At 38.6% G+C, this 23,872-nt stretch overlaps 1 protein-coding gene across 5 annotated transcripts in view; it reads left to right on the top strand.

The window, feature by feature from the left end:
* The window catches only part of Stim1 (stromal interaction molecule 1), a 221,846-nt gene that overhangs the window by 104,759 nt on the left and 93,215 nt on the right, over positions 1-23,872 (top strand). For all 5 annotated transcript variants that reach the window (XM_047518623.1, XM_047518624.1, XM_047518625.1 and 2 more), the window contains exon 2: positions 20,151-20,281. In XM_047518623.1, coding sequence (XP_047374579.1) covers positions 20,151-20,281 — 131 coding nt within the window. The remainder of the gene's footprint in view (positions 1-20,150; positions 20,282-23,872) is intronic.

Below are 23,872 nucleotides of genomic sequence, written 5' to 3'. Positions count from 1 at the left end.
AAAAACACTCCACCCACTGTAATTCTTTTTTTGTTACTTGTTTTCTGGGATCTTCATATCACTGCTGACAAGAGTGACTCATAGACTTCACTATGTGATTTTCTTTGTTAAGAGAACTTTTTCCTTAGCTCTAAAAGAAATTAGTTGATTGTTATGTATGGTTAAGACACAGCTGTTTAGCAGCTTTACCCAGAAAATAATAGTTCTGTCATCTAGTTGGGTTAAGACCTATCCATTAACTTGGTAAAACTCTTTAGCCACTGTGGGCCTAGCTGTCTGTCAGGTGCTGTGAGGAAGCTCTTGGGATGATGTGAGAGGGACTCAGAGTCCAACTGGGCAAATAAGACACATGCATAGACAGTAAAATAGTTCAAGACAATTTTTAATAAAATGCAAAATTAAATTATAGCTGGGTATGGTGGCATATTCCTGTAATCTCAGTGGCTCTAGAGGCTAAGGCAAGAGGATCCCAAGTTCAAGGCCAGCCTCAGCAACTTACTGAGACCTTGTCTCAAAATAAAAAGGGATAGAATATAGCTAAGTGGTTAAGTGCTTCTGGTACCAAAAAAAAAAAAAAAAAAAAAAAAAGAATTGTGAATTGTGATTGTGTACATGTAAATACTTAAACATGGGGAATAGATCATAAGGTACTTAGAATGTATAGTGGAAAGAGCACATGCTTTAGAACTATAGGCCTCAGCAAGTTAACATAACTCTGAACTACATTTTCTTTACCTGTAGAATGGGGATAATAATAGCAGCATCACAGGGTTGCGAGGATTAGATGAGATGCTGTAGGTAAAGTACTAACAGGGTGACTGATGGTGAGCAGAAAACCATTGGTAAGTCACATTCCCCCTTCAAGGAGTCTCTCTGGAGTAGCTAAACCTGAAAGATTGATTAGTATTGTGGAAGGAAAAGAAGCTATACATGAAGGTACAAGGAAGAAGCAGGGGAAATAGAGACAGAAGTTTAGACTTTATTTAAAAGAGGTGTTTTTTGGCAAGTGTGGGTTTCTTTTGGGGGGGTGTGTATTGGGGTTTTAACCCAGGGACAATTTACCACTGAGCTATATCCTCAGCCCTTTTTATTTTTTTTATTTGAGACAGTCTCACTAAATTTACTTTTCCTTACCTCAGTTTTTTGATCTGAAGAATGGAGATGATGATACATCATAGAGTTGTCATGAGCATAAATGAGGGAACAAATACAAAGTACTTAGAATAGTTTCTGACACAATGCTATGTATATATAAGGTGCTATAATAATTATTATTTAAACAAAACAAAACTTTTACAAGACAGTGCGTGTCCTTCCTGATAAACTCTGATAATTAAAACAAAACTGACCCACTCACTGAGGGATTGATGTCTGCAGTCTGAAGATCTCTGCTGTAAGTAAGAACCATCAAAATGCAAGGTGAGGCCTGTATAAAGTGGGATTAAACAAAACAGATTTGATCAGGAGATGTAGGAAGAATTAGGAGAGATAGCAATGGGTTCTTGAGATATAGTGTGTCCATGTGAAATCATATAGAAGTATAAACATTTGTTGTATCTGAAGAAGGCAATTCCTGGTAGGGTGAGTAGTCAGTAGAAGTATAAGACTTAGGCAGCCTTGTCAAAGAACTTGAGTTGTAGTAAATGAAATGCAGCAATATTGTATCAAACAATGCTGCCATCAAAAAGCATTTGCACATAATTTTGAAAGAATATCTAAATACAAATAGAGTGATCACTGAGAACTGCAGGAGGCAGAAATTCCCCTTATAGCAGGTACTACTTGGATTGAACTTGAAGATAGAGAAGATTTTAGTCAGCAGGGAGCACTGAATGGAGGTAAGAATGAGTATGGTGTGTGATCAAGTTAGTCTAAAACCAGGACTTCAACTTGTATTTCATTGAGTTCTGCAGAGAAGCTCTCTATAAATGGCCTTGCAATAGCTAGACTTCATGTGGCATAAGTAGCCCCTGTATCCTGGGAAGAGTGGTCTCTGGTGCCTAGATGCCACATTTCCATCTTCTTTGCTGATTTTCAGGTCCCAGGAAGGCCATGCTGAGCTTTCGATGGTTGGCGGTGGGAAGGGTACTAAGGCAACTCTCCTCTTCCATTTGGCTAGTGTTTCAAGAGTGTCGGAAAGCCTGCTTCCCTATCTTTTCCAGTGTTGTCTGGGCTACGTACCTAGGTTGGGCCTAGCTAGATCATGAGTTTGGTGATAAGTAGGCAGGGACTACTGGATTTTGGGTATCCACCAAATGGACTGTGGTTTTGTATGAGTTATTTGCTTTGCTTATGTTTGTGCTGCATTAAAGGATCTTATCTTTGGTCAGGTCAAGGTTAAAACCTCTAAAGCTGGGCTGGGGAGATAGCTCAGTTGGTAGAATGCTTTCCTGGCAAGCACAAGACCCTGGGTTCAATCCCCAGTACTGCAAAAAAAAAAAAAAAAAAAAAAAACCCAAAAACCTCTAAAGCCTGCATTTAAACTCTTTTTACCATTTCTTATGTGGGTTGTCTTTGAGTCTCAAGTTTTTAGAGGTATTATCTACCAGCAGAGCTCTTTGTGAGGTAGGTGACCCTGGCGACTTTGAGAGACTGTTTGCAAGGCAAAAAGAAAAAATGATAGAGAAGCCTCTTGTAGAGTCTCAGTCTCAAGCTTATGACTAGAGTTTTGGGTCTGAGTGCAGAGTAGAGCTAGATCCATTATAGAATTTGATAGACTTTGGATTAGATGATCTAGAAAGATATCTGAAACACTCAGTGCTCTAGCCTCTACCTTTTCCCCTCTTTTCTATCTGCCTATCTATCTTTCTATCCATCTATCACCTTTTTTCATGGTGCTGGGGATTGAACCCAGGGTCTCCTTGTCTTGCTCATCCTAGGCAAGTGTTTTACCACTGAGATACACCCCTAGCCTATATCATATTTCTTTAACCCCAAGGCAGTTCTTCTACTGGGAGCTGAGACCAACTAAGCTGATTTGGTTTGTGGACCTCTCTAGCCCTGTGTATGCAGACTCAGCCTTCTAGCACGTAGATATTCCATGTTCCCCAAATCAAACTCCGCAGGCCAATTCAGATTTCCTTTTCCTTCCTTCCTCCCTTCCCGTACTGGGGAGTAAACCTAGGGGCGCATAACCACTGAGCCACATCCCTGACCCTTTTTATTTTGAGACAGGGTCTTGTTAAATTGCTTAGGGCCTTGCTAAGTTGAAGCTGGCTTTGAATTTGTAATCCTCCTGCTTCAGCCTCCCAGGCTTCTGGGATTATAGGCATGTGCCACTGTGCTTGACCCAATTCAGATTTCTTTCTTTTCTTTTCTTTTCTTTTCTTTTTGGTGCTGGGGATCAAACCCAGGGCCTTGTGCTTACAAGGCAAGCACTCTACCGACTGAGCTATCTCCCCAGCCCCCAGATTTCTTAAAAAACAAAACAACAGGTCTGGGGTTGTAGTTCAGTGGTGGAGTGCTTGTCTCCTTGAGGCACTGAGTTTGATCCTCAGCACCACATAAAAATAAATAAATAAAAGTATTGTGTCCATCTACAACTAAAAATATTTAAAAATAAAACAAACACTTTTAGAATAGATGGAATAATATACCAAACAACAAATAAAATGCAACTTTCTAGTCATTCCTCTTCTCCATACATCTCACCTAGTCATATCTCTAAGACTTGAAGAAAACAAATTATCACTTGCATACAGAAGGTTCACATAGATGATAGAGGCAAGAGAATTAGTGAAAAATGGCTTCATCTATAATGAAGCACAAACTAGAAGGTAAGCTTTTGAAGGTAGAGGTTTTTAAAAATTGTGTAACTAGAACCTAACACAGGTTAGGCATGAATGAATGAATGAATGAATGAATGAATGAATGAATGAATGATGGGTTTTCAGTACTTTCTTGTTAGGAACTTAAGATTCCAACCAACTAAGCTGATTTGGTGGGTGGACCTCAGGCTAGGGCCAAATTCTGTCTTCTGTCTACACTAAGATAATATGAAAGTTTCTCCTCATAGGGTGTTACTCTTGGCCTTTCCTTTTTTAGCACTTCTCTCTTTTCTTTAATTGCCATTTAAAGATCTGTATTCAGTGCATGAGATGATGGAGGGGAATGTTTCCCTGAGGACATGGTTTATAATGGTAGCCAAGGCTTTGTGCCTGATTAACTCACTGATTGAACCACTGACCTCTGGAGACACTGAGGGAGGAAACATGGCCAGTTTTAAGCAGTCAGAACTTAAAACTGTGTGTATGATGGGAGTGAAAGAGGGAGTGGGATAGGAATTATGGTAAGATGAAAAGAGAATATAAGAGAAATCTAGAGTTTTTAAACTCTTTCTCAATATCATGTTTTTACCATGATTTGAATTTTCCTTTTTGTGACTGAGTAGAAGGGACAGAAACCAAGAGATTGTCTTCTACAAGTAATTTATAGCACCACGTAGGACTAACCACTGATATTCTTGTGAGTTTCATTTTCTTCATTTGTCAAGTGGAATTAGGAATCTCTGCTTTTACCTGAATTTCTGAATTGTGTTGAAAATTGATAAGATATTGAATGAGAAAACTCTGCAGAACAGAAGTGATAGTGCCCTGATCAGCATAGAAAGTGTAGCAACTTTGGTCACCATTCTATCTTTTATCATCATTGTTTTTCTATTTCTGAAGGAATAAGCCATTGTAGCCCTGTCCTGGACATACAGTTTCCTCTGACCCTTCTGTTCTTTGTAGTCACTCCTCATGGTATAATATGGGTGATCCAGAAAAGCCAGTTGTTCCTGCAAGCCTGTCTATGCCTCTGACTTCTCTCTGTTGGAGCAATCCCCAGGCTATCTTGTTATGGTTAGTTTGGAGATAGCTATGACTAGTACAGGCTCTGGAGTCAAGCTGCCTGAATTTGAATCCTTATTTTATAATTCACTGACTGTGTGCATTTGAGTAAGTTACATAATCTCTCTGTGCCTCAATTTCCTGTCTGTAAAATGAAGAGAATAATAACTGCCTCACTGTGTTATTGTGAGAATTAAATAGGCAGTATATGTGGAGAGCTTAGAATAGCTCCTGGCATAAAGTCAGCATTCAAAAATGGTTTGTGTATCATAATAATAATTATTATTCAATGGCTTTTCCCTGATAGGGACTCCTTTAGGCTACGGATCATGTGTATTTTATTATTGTATTTTTAGCCCTTAGCACAGGGTTTATGACTGAGCAGGCTCTTGGTAAGAATTTCTTGAATAAGCATATACATTTGAATACATAGATATGCCGTATAAGGTACTAATTTTACAACTCTGGATAAAAGACTTGTCTTCTTTAAGTCCCAGTTAATCTTTTAAATGGGAATCATAACCCTTGCCTTGTGAGGCTGTGTGAGAATTAAATATATGTGAAATGCTAAACAATGTGTAAATGTCATTCTCCTTGATACGTGCCATCTCTGTGACATGTAGGGCCCAGTAATCTGCTAGTTATTATGTTATTCATGTAGTAGGCTGCTGAACCCAAAGATGTTTGTGAGGTGGTATTTTCTGGATATTGGGTCTAGAACAGAAAAAGGAAATAGTACCTTGGGGTTATCTTTAGCATTTCTAGCCTTTTCTATTTGCCCATCCTGCTTGTTTTTGCTTGGATTCTAAGTTCCTAAAATAGTCAGAATAGTTCTCTGCCTCTTAGTTTTCCATGTGCTTAAGCAACCAGCAACACTTTTATTTTGGCTTCTTTAAAGTTTACTCTGTTTGGTTCTTGCCATTCTTCATTAACTGTTAGCATATCCTACTTATGTGCATCCCTGACCTCCTGTACTTTTTCCAGCACTCACATCATTCCAGGTAGATCATTTTTTTCTGGTTCTCCTCTACCAGTGAAAAGCATACTGTCCTGTGAGGTAGAAGACCTGAGTTCCAGTGTTGGCTCTGCCACTGTCTAAAGTTTGTGACCTTGGGCAGGGCTCTTTCCCTCTCTGTGTCACAGGCTTTTCGTCATTAAAATGAAGTATGTTAACCAAGTAAGTGGCTTTTCATTATCTTTTAAGTTCCGTATTTGAGTTTGGACAAATTATCTTTTTGAGGAATCTTAGTTTTCTCATCTGTGAAATAAGTAGGTTGACCTGAATAATTTCTAAAGACACACCTACGTCTGAATATTTTCTTTTCATTCTTAGTGGGGGTTTCCCCCCCTTTTCTCCTTTTCTGTCTTGTATTGCTTTCTGGAGCATTTCTGTGACAGTTAACAGCTGCAGACAGGAAACCCTTGAACACTTCTAACTTGGCAAAGATTGCTGCTCCCTCTGAGCCTCATCCCACCCCATTTCCTGTGTTTACAGTCTTTGGGTTTTGCACTTAGTGACAGGCCTGACAGGTTATACTCTAGATCTTTCTTCACATCTTGGTGCAGGTTAGACCAGATGCACACCAAACTGGGAGTCAGGAGATAGAGTCTTAGTCTCTACACAGCTGTGTGTCCTTAGACAAGTGACCTCTCTTCTTAGGGTTCAATTTCCTCCTCCAAAGAGCTGGAAAGTTTAACTAGTGAATCTTTATGGCCATGATGTTGAAGGATATGCACATTTGCATCCCTTTCATTCCCCTAAAGGGCCCTCTTTTTAGCCTATTTCTTCTACGTACTCTACCTTGGAAGGATTCTAGGGAGCTTCCTTTGCATTTCCTATATGGGACAAAATAAGAGGAAAAAAGGAAGCCAAAGAGCTTTTTCAGGCCTAACCTGGTAGCAGAGAAGTGTTGAGGTGGGGAGCTGGTGTTACTGAATGGCCCAACAAATTAGCTATGTGATTGGTAACTCTACATTTATTCTTATCAAGACTCTGGAGAGAGAGTACCCCAGTTCCTGCTGAGCTTTCTAAGTCTATGTGACCTTGGACAAGTAAAAGGGATAACAAGTTTAGAAGTGTTCAGCATAATATCCAACATATTCATTCTCCTTTTCTACCTTAGACAATTACAGTGTAGTAATTGTTTTTGTAGAGAAAGTAAAAAGATGAGTCCTACACCAGAGAAGCTAACAGACTAGCTCAAGACACAATTCTCTTGTGGTTAGAAGAACCCTTATGAGGCAGTGCCTGGGCCAGTCTAGGCTCAGGGCTCTGACCCTAGAGGAGGAGATTTGTAGGGCCTGCAGTGGTTAAAGAAGCTTTCTAAGATCAATACGGGTTTCCATTGACCAGAGAGGGCCAGAAATTAAGTGTGAAGAGCTGGAAAAGAGAAATTCTGTGTAGCCATCTGCCTTTATCAGGCTCTGGTGCTTTGTTTGGTATAGGTTCGCTTCCCTTACGTGTCCCTGACTCTTCATGAAGACAGTTATTATCCAAGGGATTTACCTTTTATTTATTTTATTCTTAAGGAAAAGAAGTCTTAAGAAGAGAAACTAACATTTGTTTTGAACAAACTAGTTTTAGCTTAATCAGTGGGTTATATTATTTGCTTATATAATCTTAAATACTTAAAAAGTTAGATGATGATGATGATGATGATGATAATGCTGGTACTGGGGATTGAACCAGGGACACTTTATCATTGAGCTACATCCCCAGTCCTTTTTTTTTAAGTCCTTTTTATTTTGAAACAGGTTCTTGCTAAGTTACTGAGGGTCAAGGCTGGCCTTGAACTTGAGATCTTCCTTTCTCAGCTTCCTGGGTTGTTGGGATTGCATGTATATGCCACCATGCCTGGCTCCTCAATCATTTCTCAACAAGTGGATAGTAAAAGAACAGCTATTTTTATGTGGAACTGGAATGATCACTGGAAAACTGTAGTTTCCTCTGTGGTAACATTTTGAAAAAACTGTAGTATATCATGATCAAAATGTTGGTATTGATATCATCCACTGATCTTGTTCAGATTTTCCCAGTTTTATATGCATTTGTGTGTGTGTGTGTGTGTGTGTGTGTGTGTATGTGTATGTTTATTAAATTCTTTTTTAACACCAAAGGATTCTTCCTGTGCTCATATATCCCCACCTTCCTTCTACGCACTTCACCATTCCTAACCTCTCTAGCCTCCGTTTCTAAAATTTTGTCCTTTTGAGTATGTTATGTAAATGGAACTATAGAGTATGTAACCTTTTAAAATTGGTACTTTTTTTTTTTTTTTTTTGCAGTACTGAGGATTGAACCCAGGAATGCTCTACCACTGAGTTACATCCCCAGCCCTCCTGCTTTTCTTTTTCTTTCTTCATGGTTTTTTTTTTTTTTTTTTTTTTTGGTACTGGGGTGTTTTGCCACTGAGCTATATCCTCAGCCTTTATTATTTTTTATTTTGAGACAGGGTCTTGCTGAGTTACTGAGGCCGGTCTTGAGCTTGTGATCCTGCTTGCCTCAGTCTTCTGAGTAGCAGGTGTGTGACACTGTGTCTGGTTTGAAGTTAGCTTTTTTTTGGACTCTGCATGATTCACTGAAAAACCATCCAAGCTGTTGTGTGTATCAATAATTCATTCCCTTTTATTGTTGAGTAGTTTCTCATTGTATTTAAATACCAGAGTTTAACCATTCACCTGTTGAAGAACACATGGGCTGATTCTAGTTTTTGGTTATTATGAATAAATGTTCTATGAACATTTTGTGTGACTCTGCAAAGGATTTTATTCAGGAGAGTTATCTCAGATTTGAATTTTAGAAAAATTGTACTGAATTATTTGTTGAGGATGAGTTTGAGAGAATCTAGAACAGAGATAGGAAGATCAGTGAAGAAACTTGTGGTAACCTGGTCAAGGCCTGAACTAAGTTCTTTATGGATTGGGATATGCTTTGCCTAGAGGCCTTACCTTCAGAAATCAGATCAGGCTTGTGGAAATGAGGGAGCAGGGCTGGGAACCTGGGCTTTTATGAGGCCAAGGCACCCTTCTTTCTGGGCAGTCCCCTATTGAGGGGAGACATTCTGCTATCATATCATAAAAAGGCAGCAGTAAGGAAGAGCTAGTCTTAAGCTGCTCCTAAGTCTTAGAATGATCATTGTGACTGCATGGTTGTTCAGTAGATGTTCTTGGTTATCTTTTCCCCCCAAAAGGAAGAGGGGCAGATATCTTTTATTGTTTGAGTAAACGCTTATGTGGGGTAGAATGATAATGAGACACTCTCTCCTAGTTCTGGTCTCTTGTGGAGCCTAGAAACGTATTCTCTGGTAAGCCAGCCTAGCAGTATGCTGAGGAGGTTTGAGGCCCATCCTCTTGTTGCTATTGAAACTGGATACACATTGTTTTTACCACATGTAGTGGTATGCCTTGTTCCTCAGTGTTTATATCTTCAAGGCACTTGTCATTGTGCTTTTGGGGATGCTGTGATTGTTGGGTGTTAGCCTCACTTCTGAACACAAGTATTTAATAATCTTAGAGGGCCCACAGATGGGTTGGACATCTCTCCTAGGTACTGTGCCCTTATCCCTATCTGGAAAAGTCCTTGGGTGCCTGACTTAACACTTTTAGAAAACTTTTCCCAGTGGAAAACTGTCTTGAGTTGGCTGTAATTATTATTATTATTTTTGTCATCTTAAACCCTGACAAATGCTGGCTAGGGCACAAGAATTTTGGGTCAGGCACCAGGTCAGAGAACTTGGGGTGGCTTTTGAACAAGTGTGTGTTGATTCAGTTCCTCTGGGGATGTCTTGTTTCTTGGCATAGGCAACTTTAGAATATAAAGACATGATATGTGGGCCCCTAAAACTGGGAACATCAATCTTCAAAGTCTGTACATAGCTTTCATTTGTTTCTAGACCAGATATTGTGTTGCCCAATACTGGGCTAGACCTGGGGGGAATACTAGAAAATATCAAAGACTTCTCTTGGTATAGTTGGTAAGATAGGACTCCTAGGTAAAGCAAAGAATAGGGAACTGATATATGAACATCTACCATTGGCACAGGACTTTACTGTTATTCAAAGGACTGTTCTGATTTTTTCAGATAAGAAAATCCTTAGGAGTATCACTACAGAGGAAAGTTGGAATTCAAAGATTCACATCTACCACCTCTATAATCCAGCATATATTTCAGTAATTGGGAAGTGGGTACATAAGAGATCGTGTAGGCCAGAGAATTATGTCTTATTTTTCTGATTTCCCAGTGCTTGTGGCTAGTTCACCTAGTTCAGTTTCCAGCAAATAGCTACTTGAAAGTGTTAAATGAGTGTTGAAATAGGCATTTCAGCATGTGAAAACTGACCCAGAGGTCAGATGCTTTTAATTCAGTCAGGAAGGTTATAGAAATAGAAGGGCAGGCAAATAAGCAGCCTGGAAGGAGTGTGCAGCCCTGTGGGAGATCAAGAAATAGGCAATGGGGACTGGGATTGTGGTTCAGTGGTGGAGTGCTTCCCTAGCATGTGTAAGGCACTGGGTTCAATCCTTAGCACCACACAAAAATAAATAAATAAAATAAAGGAATTATGTCCATCTACAATAGAAGGAAGGAAGGAGGGAGGGAGGGAAGGAAGGAAAGAAGAAAGGAGGGAGGGAGGGAAGGAAGGAAGGAAGGAAGGAAGGAAGGAGGGAAAGAAATAGGCAATGGGCAAACAGTTAGAAGGTGCCTGCCTGAGAATCCCATGTTACTGAAGTCCTGGACTGCTTGATGGGGACTAGCTTTAGGGATTAGCCATTTTCTTCTGAAAGGAAGCTTCTTGTGGGATAAAACTTTGGAGAAAAGAATGCTGAGAGGAAGAAGAAGATAGAAGTAGAACACAGGAAGGAAAAGGAAAGGGGTGCCTGACTGAGTCCTTGGGTGCCTTGGGTGAGTCAGGCACCCAAGGACTTTTCCTTTTAGTGTGTTCCTAAGGAGAGACAGCTAAAGATTTCTTCTTATTTAGCAAAGGATTAGGTTTCATATGCTTTCAGAGAAGCATCTTCTTTTCCGTTTCTTGCTCCTTCTAGCATAGTATACTAGAGAATTACTTTTTTTTTTTTCTTTTTTTCCTAGTGACTTTTAAACTTTGTTTCTAAGTTCTAATGAGAAATGGGCCTTTGCATAGTTTTTGTCAGAGGGTCGGACACTAAAGAATTTAAGTGCTCACCCTTTGCTTCCTAGTCCCATGTCCTGAGCTCCTTCCCCTACCACACTCTTACACCATGAAGTTCTGCCTGCCTCAGGCCCAGAGCAGCTGAGTAGGCCATTTGTGGACTGAGATCTCTGAAACCAATTTCATCTGCTATAGACTGTCGTTGAGGGCAGAACTGAGAAAAGTCATGGGGAGGCAGATTACAACTCCACCGGGATAGAGCTGGTTAATCACAGCACAGACTTCCTTGTGAGATATAAGTGTCTATTCCAGCTGATACTGGTCAATTTGGACAACTGTCAGATAGAACAGGATGATACAGGTTCAGTGCAAACCAACTGCAAAGTTCATGAAGTCAAAGAAAACACCATATGCGCAGTGTTTGACCAACAAGGATCAGGTGGAGCTGGTTCAGTTAACAAATGAAGAAAAAATAATGAGGATGATGGCAAGATAGGCTTTGAATATGGAAGGATTTAAAGAGATCTTTAGAAAAATGGATAAAGCCCTTAAATATTAAACAGTCTCTTAATGAAGATGCTATAAAATAAATCAAATAGAAAGTAGCATCATATGAACACATCATTCTGTTGCCATAAAAAAATAAACATATTAACACCCCAAAACATCAACAATAAAAAAAGAATTTAAGACAAAGCTGTGAAGCCCTGTCTTATAGTATTTGGAAACCAGTACAAGGCAAGTTATAGCTTCTTGTTTTTGCCCTTAACAGATAAAAAGAACCGAGTGGAACACAAACTCAACCTCCCACCTACAACAGCCTTGTGTTGGCCTTAGTAAGAGTAGTGCTAGGAAGCCCTGTTGCATAGGCTCATTCACACCTCCCAACCATAGCCTCGATACAGGAAGTTAGTATGGTTTTTAATCTGGTCCTGCCACTACTTTGCTGATCAACCTTAGGCAAAACACCCCATTTTATGTCTTAGTTTTTTTCTCCAGGTGTAAAATGAGTAGTGGCTCTTGATGCCCTCCAAAGCCCTCATAATCTCTCCCATCTGCAGTCAGTACAATGAGGATCCCAATATTCATTACTTGCATGGATAATGACTTGCATGCTGACTTGTATGTCAGCAACTTTTGGAAGATTGGTAAGAGCACTTTCACTTTCTGGTTTTTTAATATGCCAGGTTGTGTAAGATGCTGTGCTTCTTGCCCTTGGGCTATCTTTGCTTGAGTTGCCCTCCTTTCTGCTTCCAGCATCTTGTCTCTGTTGTTTAGACTGTGTTACTTCCTATTACTCTGGTTTCTTGCCCTTTGCCATATTTTACTTTGTGTCTTTGTAATTCATATACTGCGTTCATTCTCTTAGTACTTTTTGTGAGCAAGGACTGTGTTTATTCATCTCTGAATTTTTTATTCAACAAGTTCTTCTGGACATTCATTTGTTCATCTGACAAATGTTTATTGAATTCCAACTGTTGTGCTAGGAACTTAGCTAGGTAAAAGGTATTGGCTAGAAGCCAGGAATCAGCTGTGAAGAAGATGACCATAGTTCCTGCCACTGTGGAACTTGTAATTTAGTGAAGATGATAGACATCAAGCAAATTATCCACAGATAATTATAATTGTGAAAAGTGCAAGTGAAAAATATAGGTTGTTTTAAAAAATGTTCAGTGTGGACCTAAGCCAGTTTGGGAAGAAGAGGGGATCGGGAAAGGTTCTGTTAAGAAAAATGATTAAACTTGAGATCAACAGCATGAATCAGAGTTTGCACATTAAGAAAGACTGAAGAAGCTGGGTGTGTTGGCACAAACCTATAATCCCAGTTATTTGAGAGACTGAGGCAGGAGGAACCACAAGTTTGAGGTCAGCCTGCTCAATTTAGCAAGACCTTGTCTTAAAATATAAAATAAAAAAGACTGGGAATGTATCTCAGTGGTAGAGCATTCCTGGGTTCAATCCCCAGGACTCCCCCCAAAAAAAATTCCATGTCCCCCCTTTTTTATTGCTTTTATTGGTTCATTATAGTCATACATAATATTTGGGTTCATTTTGACATAATCATGCATACATAGAATTCAATTTACTCCATTTCAGTCCTCAATGCCCCCCCATTATCTACCCTCCTTCCTTCCCCTATTCCTCTTCCTCTACTCTACTGGTCTAACTCACACTCATTTATATATTTTTAAAAATGTTTTATTGTTTCTTTTTAGCTGTGCATGACATTAAGATACATTTTGACATAATCACAAAAGCATAGGATATAATTTGCTCTAATTCAGTCCCCAACACTTTCCCCCTCTCCCCATTTCCCTTGTTCTCTTCCCTCTGTTCTACTGATCTTTCTGAAATTTATTTATAGTTTTTTTTTACAATTAGTGTCTTGGGGATATATTGATATTGAGATTCACTGTGGTATACTCATGTACGTACATACAAAAGTTTGGTCAAATTCATTTCACTGTTCTTTCCTTATCCCATCCCTCCTTTTTCCCTCTCAATTCCTTTGACTATTATATTGATGTTTCCTCTATTTTGATGGAATTCCTTCTCCCTTTTTAAAAATTCTTTCTCTCTCTCTTTCTCTAACACCCACTCATTTTGAATTAGTGTCCCCATATCAGAAAAAACATTTGACCTTTGATTTTTTGAGGCCATGTCCTATTTTTTGAAGTTTAGTAAAAGAAAAAGTTCTGGACATGATGGTGCATGCCTATAATCCCAGCAACTTGGGAGGCTGAGGCAGGAGGATTACAAATTCAGGACCAGCCTTTGCAATTTGTGGGGCCCTAAGTAACTTAGCAAGACCCTGTCTCAAAATAAAAAAAATAAAAAGGACTGTCTCAAAACACAAAACAAAAAAAGGGGGCAGGGCTAGGATATAGCTCAGTGGTAAAGTGCCTCTAAGTTTAATCCTTGGTACCCTTAAAAAAAAAAATGAAGATAAAGAGATGCATAGGGGAAGCAGCATGAAGCTTCCATATATCCTTCTCCCACACACCACTCTCCATGAAACTCCACAGTTTTCAGATTTTTGGAGGCTTCATTACATAGGCATGGTTGTTTTCACCTTCAGCCTCTCTGAATTCCTCTCTGGAGGTTGAGGAATCTAATCTTGTCTTGGTCTCTCTGGTCAGTCTCCATATTGTAGCTACCTGGGGGCTGCTGGCCATCAGTCATTTTGTGCTTTGGTTTACAAAGAGATACTTGTCATTTTGAAGAGTTCAGGATTTTGTAAGTGGTATGTCAGAAAATGGAGATGAAGACCAAATATGTATTTTCTAATATCACAAGTAAAAATCATTCTTTTTTAAGTTGTGTCTTAAACTTTTAGTATTCTGTGTAGTGAAGTAGGAAGTACACAAAAAGTGCTTATGCATGTATTAGTTTGATGGTTATCTCAAAGAAAAGTACTTGTGTGGTTGAACTGTTAATTGAACTACCTCCTTTTTTCAGGGAACACTTTTACTTGAAAGAACAATTGGACAGCCACACTGATTATTCAGGCATAGGTATTTATTAGATATTTTCTTGAAAGTGAATGAAATGAATATTTTGCCTAAGGAAAGCAACTGATAGTATTTGTTGCCAGTGATAAAACTCCAACTTGTAAGTAAAAATTAAATTTTGGAGAATTTGTATTTGTCACTATGAGTTTGATAATTTCCCTGGACTTTAGAAGTTTTCCTGATTAAATCAGTGGTGTAGCAATATTAATAATTGTGATCATTTTGATACTATCTAAATGAAATGTGTCAACATTTGGAAGCTCTTCATAACTCAGTGAACCAATAGTTTCCAAATGACCAGTACATCATGTTACAAAATCATGCTTGTATAAAGATCCATTCAAAGTACAAGATAGACCAAATGAATTTTAATGGTACAAAGTACAAAAAGTTTATCCATATAGTTTCATATTTCACATTGTAACTAATCTGCAGTTAACCTAACTGTGACTACTTCTCAAGCTCAGAGAAGAATAACCATAATTATCTGAAAACACTATTGAAGTACAACTGCCTTTTCCAACTGCTTATCTGTTTTGATCTTCAATCAAAACAAGGCAGGGTAATAGATTGAATGCAGAAGTGGATATAAGGTTATATAGCTGCCTTCTATTAAGCCAAATATTAAAATGATTTGTAAAAACATAAAACAATTTTATTCTTCTCATGAATTTTTTTTTCAGAAAAAAATTACACACACACACACACACACACACACATACATACATACATACATACATATCACGGAGTGATTCCAGGGACACTTAACCACTGAGCAACATCTCCAGCCTTATTTATTTATTTTTATTTTGAAACAGGGTTTCACTGAGTTGCTTACAATCTCGCTAAAATACTGAGGCTGGCTTCAAACCTGTGTTTCTCCTGCCTCAGCCTCCCAAACTGCTGGGATTACAGGCATGCGCCACCGCTCCTGGCAAGATAATTATTTTTATAAAAAGTGTTATTTCACATTAGTTAGAGATTTATTGTTCTAAGATGAACTAATAATATAAAAATTTTCTGGGTTCATTTTTAATATGACAAATATCAAATAGTTCTTTGGGATTTAAAATCTTTAATTATATGAAGGGGTCCTGACACCAAAAGTTTAAAAACCTGGACCTATGCTCTTCTTTTTGCCTAGAATGCTTTATTTCTTCTAGGAGAAATTGTATATATAATTGTGAAGTTAATACTTGGATATTCATTTTAAAAAAAAACCAAAAAGACAAGCTGGGCATGGTGGCGGATGACTGTAATCCTAATGACTCAGGAGTCTGAAGCAATGGGATCACAAGTTCAAAGCTCACCTTGGCAATTTAGCAAGGTCTTCAGCAACTTAATGAGACCCTGCCTCAAAATTTAAAATAAAAAGGGCTGGGGATGTGGCTCAGTGGTAAAATGCCTTTGAATTCAGTCCCCAGTACCAAAACCAACAAAACATTTACTGAATAGCTTATCAAGAACCTGACTTTTTGCTTGCTGCTGGGGAAGTGGTCCCAAACCTACTTTGTGAAGATCACATTCCGGTGGGGATTAGACAGTTGCATTACAGTATAATAAATGTTACTAGTGATAGCACATAAATGTGTGGGAGTCCAGCTAATGTCAGAGTCTTATACTTGCCCACTCATACGAGTGGTCACTTTGATTGGTCTGAACCACCTATTTGATTCTTAGAGTGACAGGCAAAGTGACTAAAGCAAAAGATGGGAACTGCTCACTTATTGCTCTGGGAGGAAAGGATCATGCAAATGGATTGAATATCAACTTTATGTCAGTCCCTCTGCTACCTGTTTCAACAAATGCAGTTTTACTTAATGCTCACAAAAACCTTATGCAAATGATAAATGTTCAATATCATATGGTTTGTAACTGATGAAGGTGGGATTTTGGCATGTGTTCTGATTGTTAGTTCAGGGCTCTTTCATTGAAGTAATAATGTATTGATTGCTAAATGAATGGATCTTCTAAGATGTTTCCAGATGCCTGTAGAAAACCTTTGGGCTGGAATATATAAGCAAGTGGAAAAGGTCTCAGGAAGGAAGGAAAATGGCTTAGGAAATGCTTCATTGAAAGAGTTATTTGTGAATTTTGGCTGACATAGTTTTTCTGGGCATGGTTCTACAGCCATATGGGACATCAAGCTTTTATACTGCCTCAACCTCAGTCCCTTTAATCCTTTTCCATGCCAGATGATGCCGTAGCAAAGGTCACCTGTCTGTCTGCTCAGGTTACAAACCAGAGCCTGCTGTTTGAAGCACAAACTTCTAGACCTGTCATAGACCTTTGGGAAAGGCACTGGCTTTCTCAAACCAGTGGTGACCACCACTGGTGGACCAGTGCTGTCCAGCTTGAAGGCCCCTAGTCCTTGGAGCTTGGTAAACTATTCCCATTATTTTAAAAAGCCTACTAGGAGCAGTGCTCTACTTCTAAGCCAGTCGATGGATACAGGCTAATAAAGATTGGATTTCTTTCCTTTAGATTAGAATATTGTCAACAAAATGTGATTTAAGTATGTTGCCTATGATCTTTTTTTCTTTTTTTAGTTGTTGAAGGACCTTTATTTTATTTACTTATATATGGTGCTGAGGATCGAACCTAGTGCCTCACACATGCTAGGCAAGCCTTCTACCTCTGAACCACAACCCCAGCCATGCCTATGATTTTCTGTAACAGGATTCCAACAAAATATGACTTATAGGCTATATCTAGCCCACTGCCTGTTTTTTTTGTAAAAAAAAAAAAAAAAAAAAAAATTTTATCAGACCACAAACTCATCCATTTGTTTTGTCTGAGGGTGCGTTTTGTGCTACAATGGCAGCAGAAACTATATGGCCCACAAATCCTAAATTGTTCACTGTGTGGTCCTTTATAGAAAGAGTTTGCTGACCCCTAACTTGATTCTTTCTATTTGACACTCAGTACATAATGTTTTAATTGCCTATCTTTCCCACTGTATTAATTGAGCTCCTGAGAGCAAAGATGAAATCTGATTCATAATCTTTATGTCTGGGTGCCCATCATAGGCCTGAAATATAATCATGCTTAATACATGTTGATTAAATATTTTTATCATATGCTGACCAAAAAACTCTTGTGAAATTAAATGTGCCTTTGTGTAGTACAAGAATAGGGGCAAGAGAGGGAAAGAGTTAATATTGATTGTGCTAATCTCAGTGCTATGTGCTTTATCTATGAACTAGTTAGTCATTACTTATTGTAATTTCTTGGGTTGATAAATAGTTCTTCTGGAAATGTGTTCTAAGAATGAAAGTCTCATATCAGGAATTCTTGATGGTGAGCAAGTTGAAAAACAATACCTAAATCTTTGGCTGTATTCTGCTTTCTCCTTCAGTAAACTCCATCCCACCCCCAATCCAACCTGACAGGACAAGTAGAGGAACTTTAGGTTACATAGAGATATTTCTTTTGTATGCATACTATTCATCTTTTTAAATTTTATAAAACCATTTTGTGTTCTTACCAACATTATCAACTGTGGCTTCCAAAAGATGAAACCAATCCAAAGCTATCTGTTTACCATAGCAAAAAGGCAATCAGGTGAATGCTGGCATAGGAGTCAGCATACGTGGGCTCTTGCTTTGGCTCTTGAGCTGCTTTTGACTTTGGGTACATCTTTTTAACATCTCTGAGTCTCACTGTTCAACATACTTCAATTGAGTTATAGCTGTGATTCTTTACAATTTAATATTTGTACCTCTCCCTTATTTTGAACAGGATTTGGACAACCAGCAAGAGATAGAGAGGTGACCTATTCTGTCTTGTCACTGTCTCTGGAAGACAACCAAGTAAATGATTAAATGGATCATAGTGTTTCAGGTGTTTTAAAAGCCTCAGTATCTTTATCTGTCCTTGCTTTCTCCTCCTGACAATATTTTTTCCTATTACCTGGAAAGTCAAAGTCTTTTTTGCTTCTCCCCCCTCCTTTTTGGTATTAGGGATTGAATCCAGGGGTGCTCTACCACTCAGTGACATCCCCAGCACTTTTTCTTTTTTATTTTGAGACAGGGTCTCACTGTATTTCTGAGGCTAGCCTAGAATTTGGGTTCTTCTTCCCTCAACCTCCCAAGTTGCTAGGATTATAGGCATTTACCGTCAAGACTGGCTCACTCTTTAATTTCTTTGGTTGGTGGGGGTGATATAGAGAGAGTATTTTACCTAGGAAGTACTTGTCAAGATCCAAGTCAAAAGGAAAGGGGAATTTTAGCACCTAGGATTGGAGGAAACATACTGGAAACTTGAGTCAAAATGCCTTTTTTCAGAATGGTGCCCTGATGCAGACATGAAACTCAGGAGGCTGAGGCAGGAGTCCCTGTCTCAAAATAAAAAATAAGAAGCTAAGTGGTACAGTATCCCTGTACTGCAAAAGAAAAAAGAAGTTTTTTTTCCTTCTTTCTTTTTTAAAATTTATTTTTGCATTACAGTTATTATATAATAAAGGGGAATTTTCTTTTTTTTTTTTAGTGATAAACTGTCAAGTTTCTAATTTCACAATTGATATTTGAATCAGATTTTTCTTTTACCTCTAAAATGAAAACAAACAAACAAAAAAGTCCTACTTACCCTGTGTTAGTCAGCTTTTTGTCCCAAAAAGCCTTTTTCAAAAAGTGAACTCAAGGCCTGGAGAAGAGAAGTGACCTGCATGGTCACATGGTAGAGTTAAGTCTAGATTTCAGCCTCTTTCTGCTGTGTGTATCTAGTCATGGTAGGTGTTTTCGAGAGTTATAAGAGAAGATTAGGTGTCATGGAAAGAGCTAATGGGGGCCTCTGCCCTTGTGCTGATTTTACTGTGGCATGCCATGTGGTGGTAGATATAGGAAACTGCTTTCCAGACCTCTGAAGCTATTGTATCAGATGAGCTTAGGACCTTTAGATATCTAGTAGATATTTGCTGGATGTAACTATATATGAGAAGTCACAAGACATGAGAGGTTTTACTAGTTGGCCTGTGGCTGGCATTTTATGTATAGCAATGACAAAAAGAAAAACTATACATTACTCTTACATGGGGACTAATTGGCTGTTGTATTTCCAGAAACGTTGTATTAATATATATTTGTTTATTTGACTTATTTAAAAATGGTATCTCACTATCTCCCAAATTAACAAGTGAATTAAAACTCTGGACAGAGAACATGTGGAATGTGGCCTGTGACTCACCTCTTTAAAAGCCTCCTGTTCCCCTTGATGGGCAGAATCACAGCCTCTTGGGGCAGGAGTCCCCTGTGTTCTCCTTTGCTAGCAAAGCAATAAAACATTTTTCCTTTAAAAAAAATTGTATCTCATTGGAATTTGTATTTCTTTGATTACTAGTGAGTGTGTTTTTTTCCTGTGTTCACTGGCTATTTGTATTTTCTCTCATTTGTGAGTTATCTTTTTATGTTTTTGTGTAGATCCCAGTGTATTTATAGTCCTATGTTAGACTTAACTTCCAGGGAACTATTAGGATTATAAAGCACCGTCCCTATACCAGAAAGCTCAGCACATCTTCTGGGAGACAGTTAAAAGCTTAGATAATATGCTTCTGTCACTGTATACATGGTTGGTTATGTGCCTTTGTGAGGAGTCAGATGCTAAAAGTTAAGGATGCTGACAAAGGTGGGTGATAGATACTGAGTGGCATCTCTGAGTAATGTTGTTTTTTGCTTTTCCTGTACAGAGTTCTGCCGGATTGACAAGCCCCTGTGCCACAGTGAAGATGAGAAACTCAGCTTTGAGGCAGTCCGCAACATCCACAAGCTGATGGATGATGATGCCAATGGTGATGTGGATGTGGAAGAAAGTGATGAGGTGAGCTTTCTCACCCTGCTATAACTCTCTTCTCTTCCTGTGTCAGATATTCCTGAAAAATTCCCTATGAAGAGATATTCTCTGCTGATTTTTTCTGTAGGAATTCATCCTCATCAGGAGAGGTGGCTCTCAGCATAGCAAGCCTTCAGGAGACAGCCTGGCAGAATGTGGGCTTTATACCTGTGTCTTTATCTGGGTGGGCTCTCACCTGCCCACTGGCTAGGAGCATGACACTGAGCTATGCTCTTTGGGAGGGAAAGGGATTCCTGAGCTGATTTTTGCAGTTTCCCTGAATCGTTAATGTAATCCTGCTATAGATAAAAAGCCATCAGTCTGTACTCAGCTCTTTGTTGGCATGTGGAAAAGAAGGCAAAATAGTCACATCCTGCCATTTGGGAATTTATGTGTAATAGGGAAGAATAAATAAATCTTAGAAGAATTCCAAGTTGTTGTTGGGAGCCAGTTGAGTGGTTCAGATAATAAGAACTAGAGGAACCTCTAAATGGAAGAAACTCTGTTATTGTTTCACCTTTTGGCATTCTATAGCTCCAACTCAATAGAGCCCAGAGTATAAGGTTGTTTTGTATGAAAAGATTTAAAAGTTTTTTGATTTCATGCTTAACATGCACTAGCAATTTGGTGAAGTTACCATGTCATGCCAAATCTTTAATAGGGATAAAACATACATTGAGACGGAGAATGTAAGTCATCTCTCCTCTCTGCCATGTAGTCTACCTTTGTGTTTTTAATTTGATTTTGAATCTCACAACATCAGAAGGATTTAGAATAGTAAAAGACTGTACAGAGAGGAGTGACACGAATGATGAAGACAATAGAAAATATGAAATCAAGAACATACAACTCAGTTCAGTAATGTCAATTGTATCTATTATGTATGTGCCCTTCACTGTTCTGTGTATGGAAATGGGACAGTTAATAAGATGGATACATTCTGTCTTCAGATAATTTACAGCCTAGTGAAGACACTATAGCCTGGAGAAGAGGAGCCTGAGGTAATGTAATTTCTATCTTCAAATACTTACGAAGTAGGAAAAAAATCAGATTTTTTTTTTTACATTAGCAAAGATGTAGAGGTAGTAAGAAGCATGGTGGGTTTTTTGATGAGAGACATTATGGTAGAAAACAACCAAAGAGTTGTAAAGGAAAGTGGGGCCTAGGTAACCAGGCTGAGATATTTGTACCTGTACCTGAGCAATGGGTAGGTTCTTGAGCAAGGACAATAATCCTGATCAAAGTATGTGAATTTTTTATCATATTTAGAACTGACCTTCAAAGGACCAAATTGCATTGATCTATGAGAATAGAGCCAAGTTCCTGGTAGGGAAGGAGACCTAGAGGTGTTCTTTTTGATCACTGTCCTAGGGCATTGCCCCAGGACTGGGGAATGGAATGCATGACAGTTAAGAAGGTGATATAATCTAAGATCTACATATTCTTGGATATCTTTGTAATCCACTCCTCCTTTTTTTCACGTCCTGCTGAATTGCTTTGTCAATGAGGGAAGGAAGAAAATGTTCTTTTTAGAGGAATGTTACCACAACAAAAAACTCATCAGCACAAACTGTTCCAAAATAACACAAAAGCTGTCACCCTGCTCTTCTCTGCACAAGTGGGGAGCTGTTCTTTTTCAGCATAGCTTCTGTATTGCCTTGGCTTTTCATGCTCTCCCTGCAAGGCTCAGGCCTCTTGTGTTAGAGGCCCCTGCTGTTCTGGGGTATCACAATCAGTCACAAGCTATTGTCCTTGAGAGAGAAAGTAAAATGTGGGTGCTTAACTCAATTTAAACTTATGAGACAGTCTTGGAATTCAGAATCTAACTAGAAAGTTGGATAGATAACTCAGGGATTAGAATGTCAGGTAATGGATGATGAAGCATGCTGGCCAAGTTGTACTGGTTGATATTGGTAAATTTCTCAGATAACTAAAGTGAACTGAAAGATCTACCTCATTGCTAGAGCTTTTAAAATTTCAGCCATTTTTGATGTAAATTCTTCTTATTACATATTATTGTGACCATACTGTTAGCTTTCTTTGTATGAATTAGAACATGTCTTCAGGGGCTCTTACACTATTATCTCAGCACCTACATTCATATATGTATTGTACTTGCTTATAGTTTCTCTCTCTCTCTCTCTCTTTCTCTCTCTCTTATTTGTACTAGGGATTGAACCCAAGGGCACTTTACCACTGAGCCACACCCCCAGCTCTTTTTAATTTTTTTATTTTAAAACAGGGTCTTATTAAGTTGCAATGACTGTCCTTGAACTGGTGATCCCTCCTGCCTCAGCCTTTCTAGTTGCTGGGATTATAGGTGTGCACTGCTGCATCCTGCTCTGTTTCTTCTTTGATTCATTCTCATTGGTTAATTGATGTATTTATTCTACTGTGAACTGTAAAATTAGATTTACAGTAAACTCAGCAGGCATTTTATAGAATATACATAATCATTTGATCAGGGACAGCTAGTTTGGCTGCTCAATTGCTATTTTTGTTTTCTTCTGGATAGAAGGCTGTGTATTAGGGCCCTTCAGATGAGCAAGATGGCACTATAGGTGATGGTGTCCTTCTTGTAAAGCTGGCAGGATGTTCCACCATACTGGCAGTATAGAAATTCATGACCTGTGTTCTATTCTGAATTCTGGTGAGACACTGCCCATGGACAAAGGACTTGTGCAGGGGATAATGCTGTCAGATTGTTCTGATACTCTGAGGTGGGCGGACATGAGCCTGCCTAAAAACACTGCCTTCTTGACTGGACCCAGAGTCTTTGAGAACAGTGTTATTTTCTTTTCTGGAACCCACATGGAAAATTAGGGTATTTATTTGGTCATTAAACAAAATCTTATTGAATACATATTATGTGTCAGACATTGAAGGCTAGGGAATTACACAGTGTACAAAAGAGATAAGATTTCTGGCTTGGCATGGTGGTATGCACCTGTAATCCCAGTGACTCTGGAGGCTGAGGGAGGAGAATTGCAAGTTTGAGGACAGCCTCAGCAGCTTAGTGAGGGCCAACAATTTAGTGAGACCCTGTCTCAAAAAAAAAAAAAAAAAAAAAGAAAGAAAGAAAGAAAGAAAGAAAGGACTAGGGACTTCAGTCAGTGGTAAAGCAATCTCCTGTATTCAATCTCCAGTATTCCCCCTACCACCAAAAAAAAAGTTCCTAGCATATAAAAAGAACTATCAACACTCAACAATAGAAAACAAGTAAATCAATTAAAAATGGGAAAAGATTTGAACAAAGACTTCATCAAGGAAGATATATGGTTGACAGTATTATTAGCCATTTAGGGAAATACAAACTTAAACCATAATGAGAATCTGCTGTACAGTTATTAGAATGACTAAAACTTTAAAAATCTTAAATGGACAATACCAATGACTGGGTGAGGAAGAGTCACTAGAACACTTACTGATGGGACTATAAGATGATATATCATTCTGGAAAAGTTTCACATTTTTTTGGTATTCTTTCTTTCTTTCTTTCTTTCTTTCTTTCTTTCTTTCTTTCTTTCTTTTTTTCTTTCTTTCTTTCTTTCCTTTCTATCTTTCCTTTCTTTCCTTTCT

This window comes from Sciurus carolinensis, chromosome 11 (assembly GCF_902686445.1).
Source record: "Sciurus carolinensis chromosome 11, mSciCar1.2, whole genome shotgun sequence".
NCBI lineage: Eukaryota > Metazoa > Chordata > Mammalia > Rodentia > Sciuridae > Sciurus > Sciurus carolinensis.
Note: the sequence above shows the minus strand (reverse complement) of the source record. Positions and strands in the feature narration are given on the sequence as shown.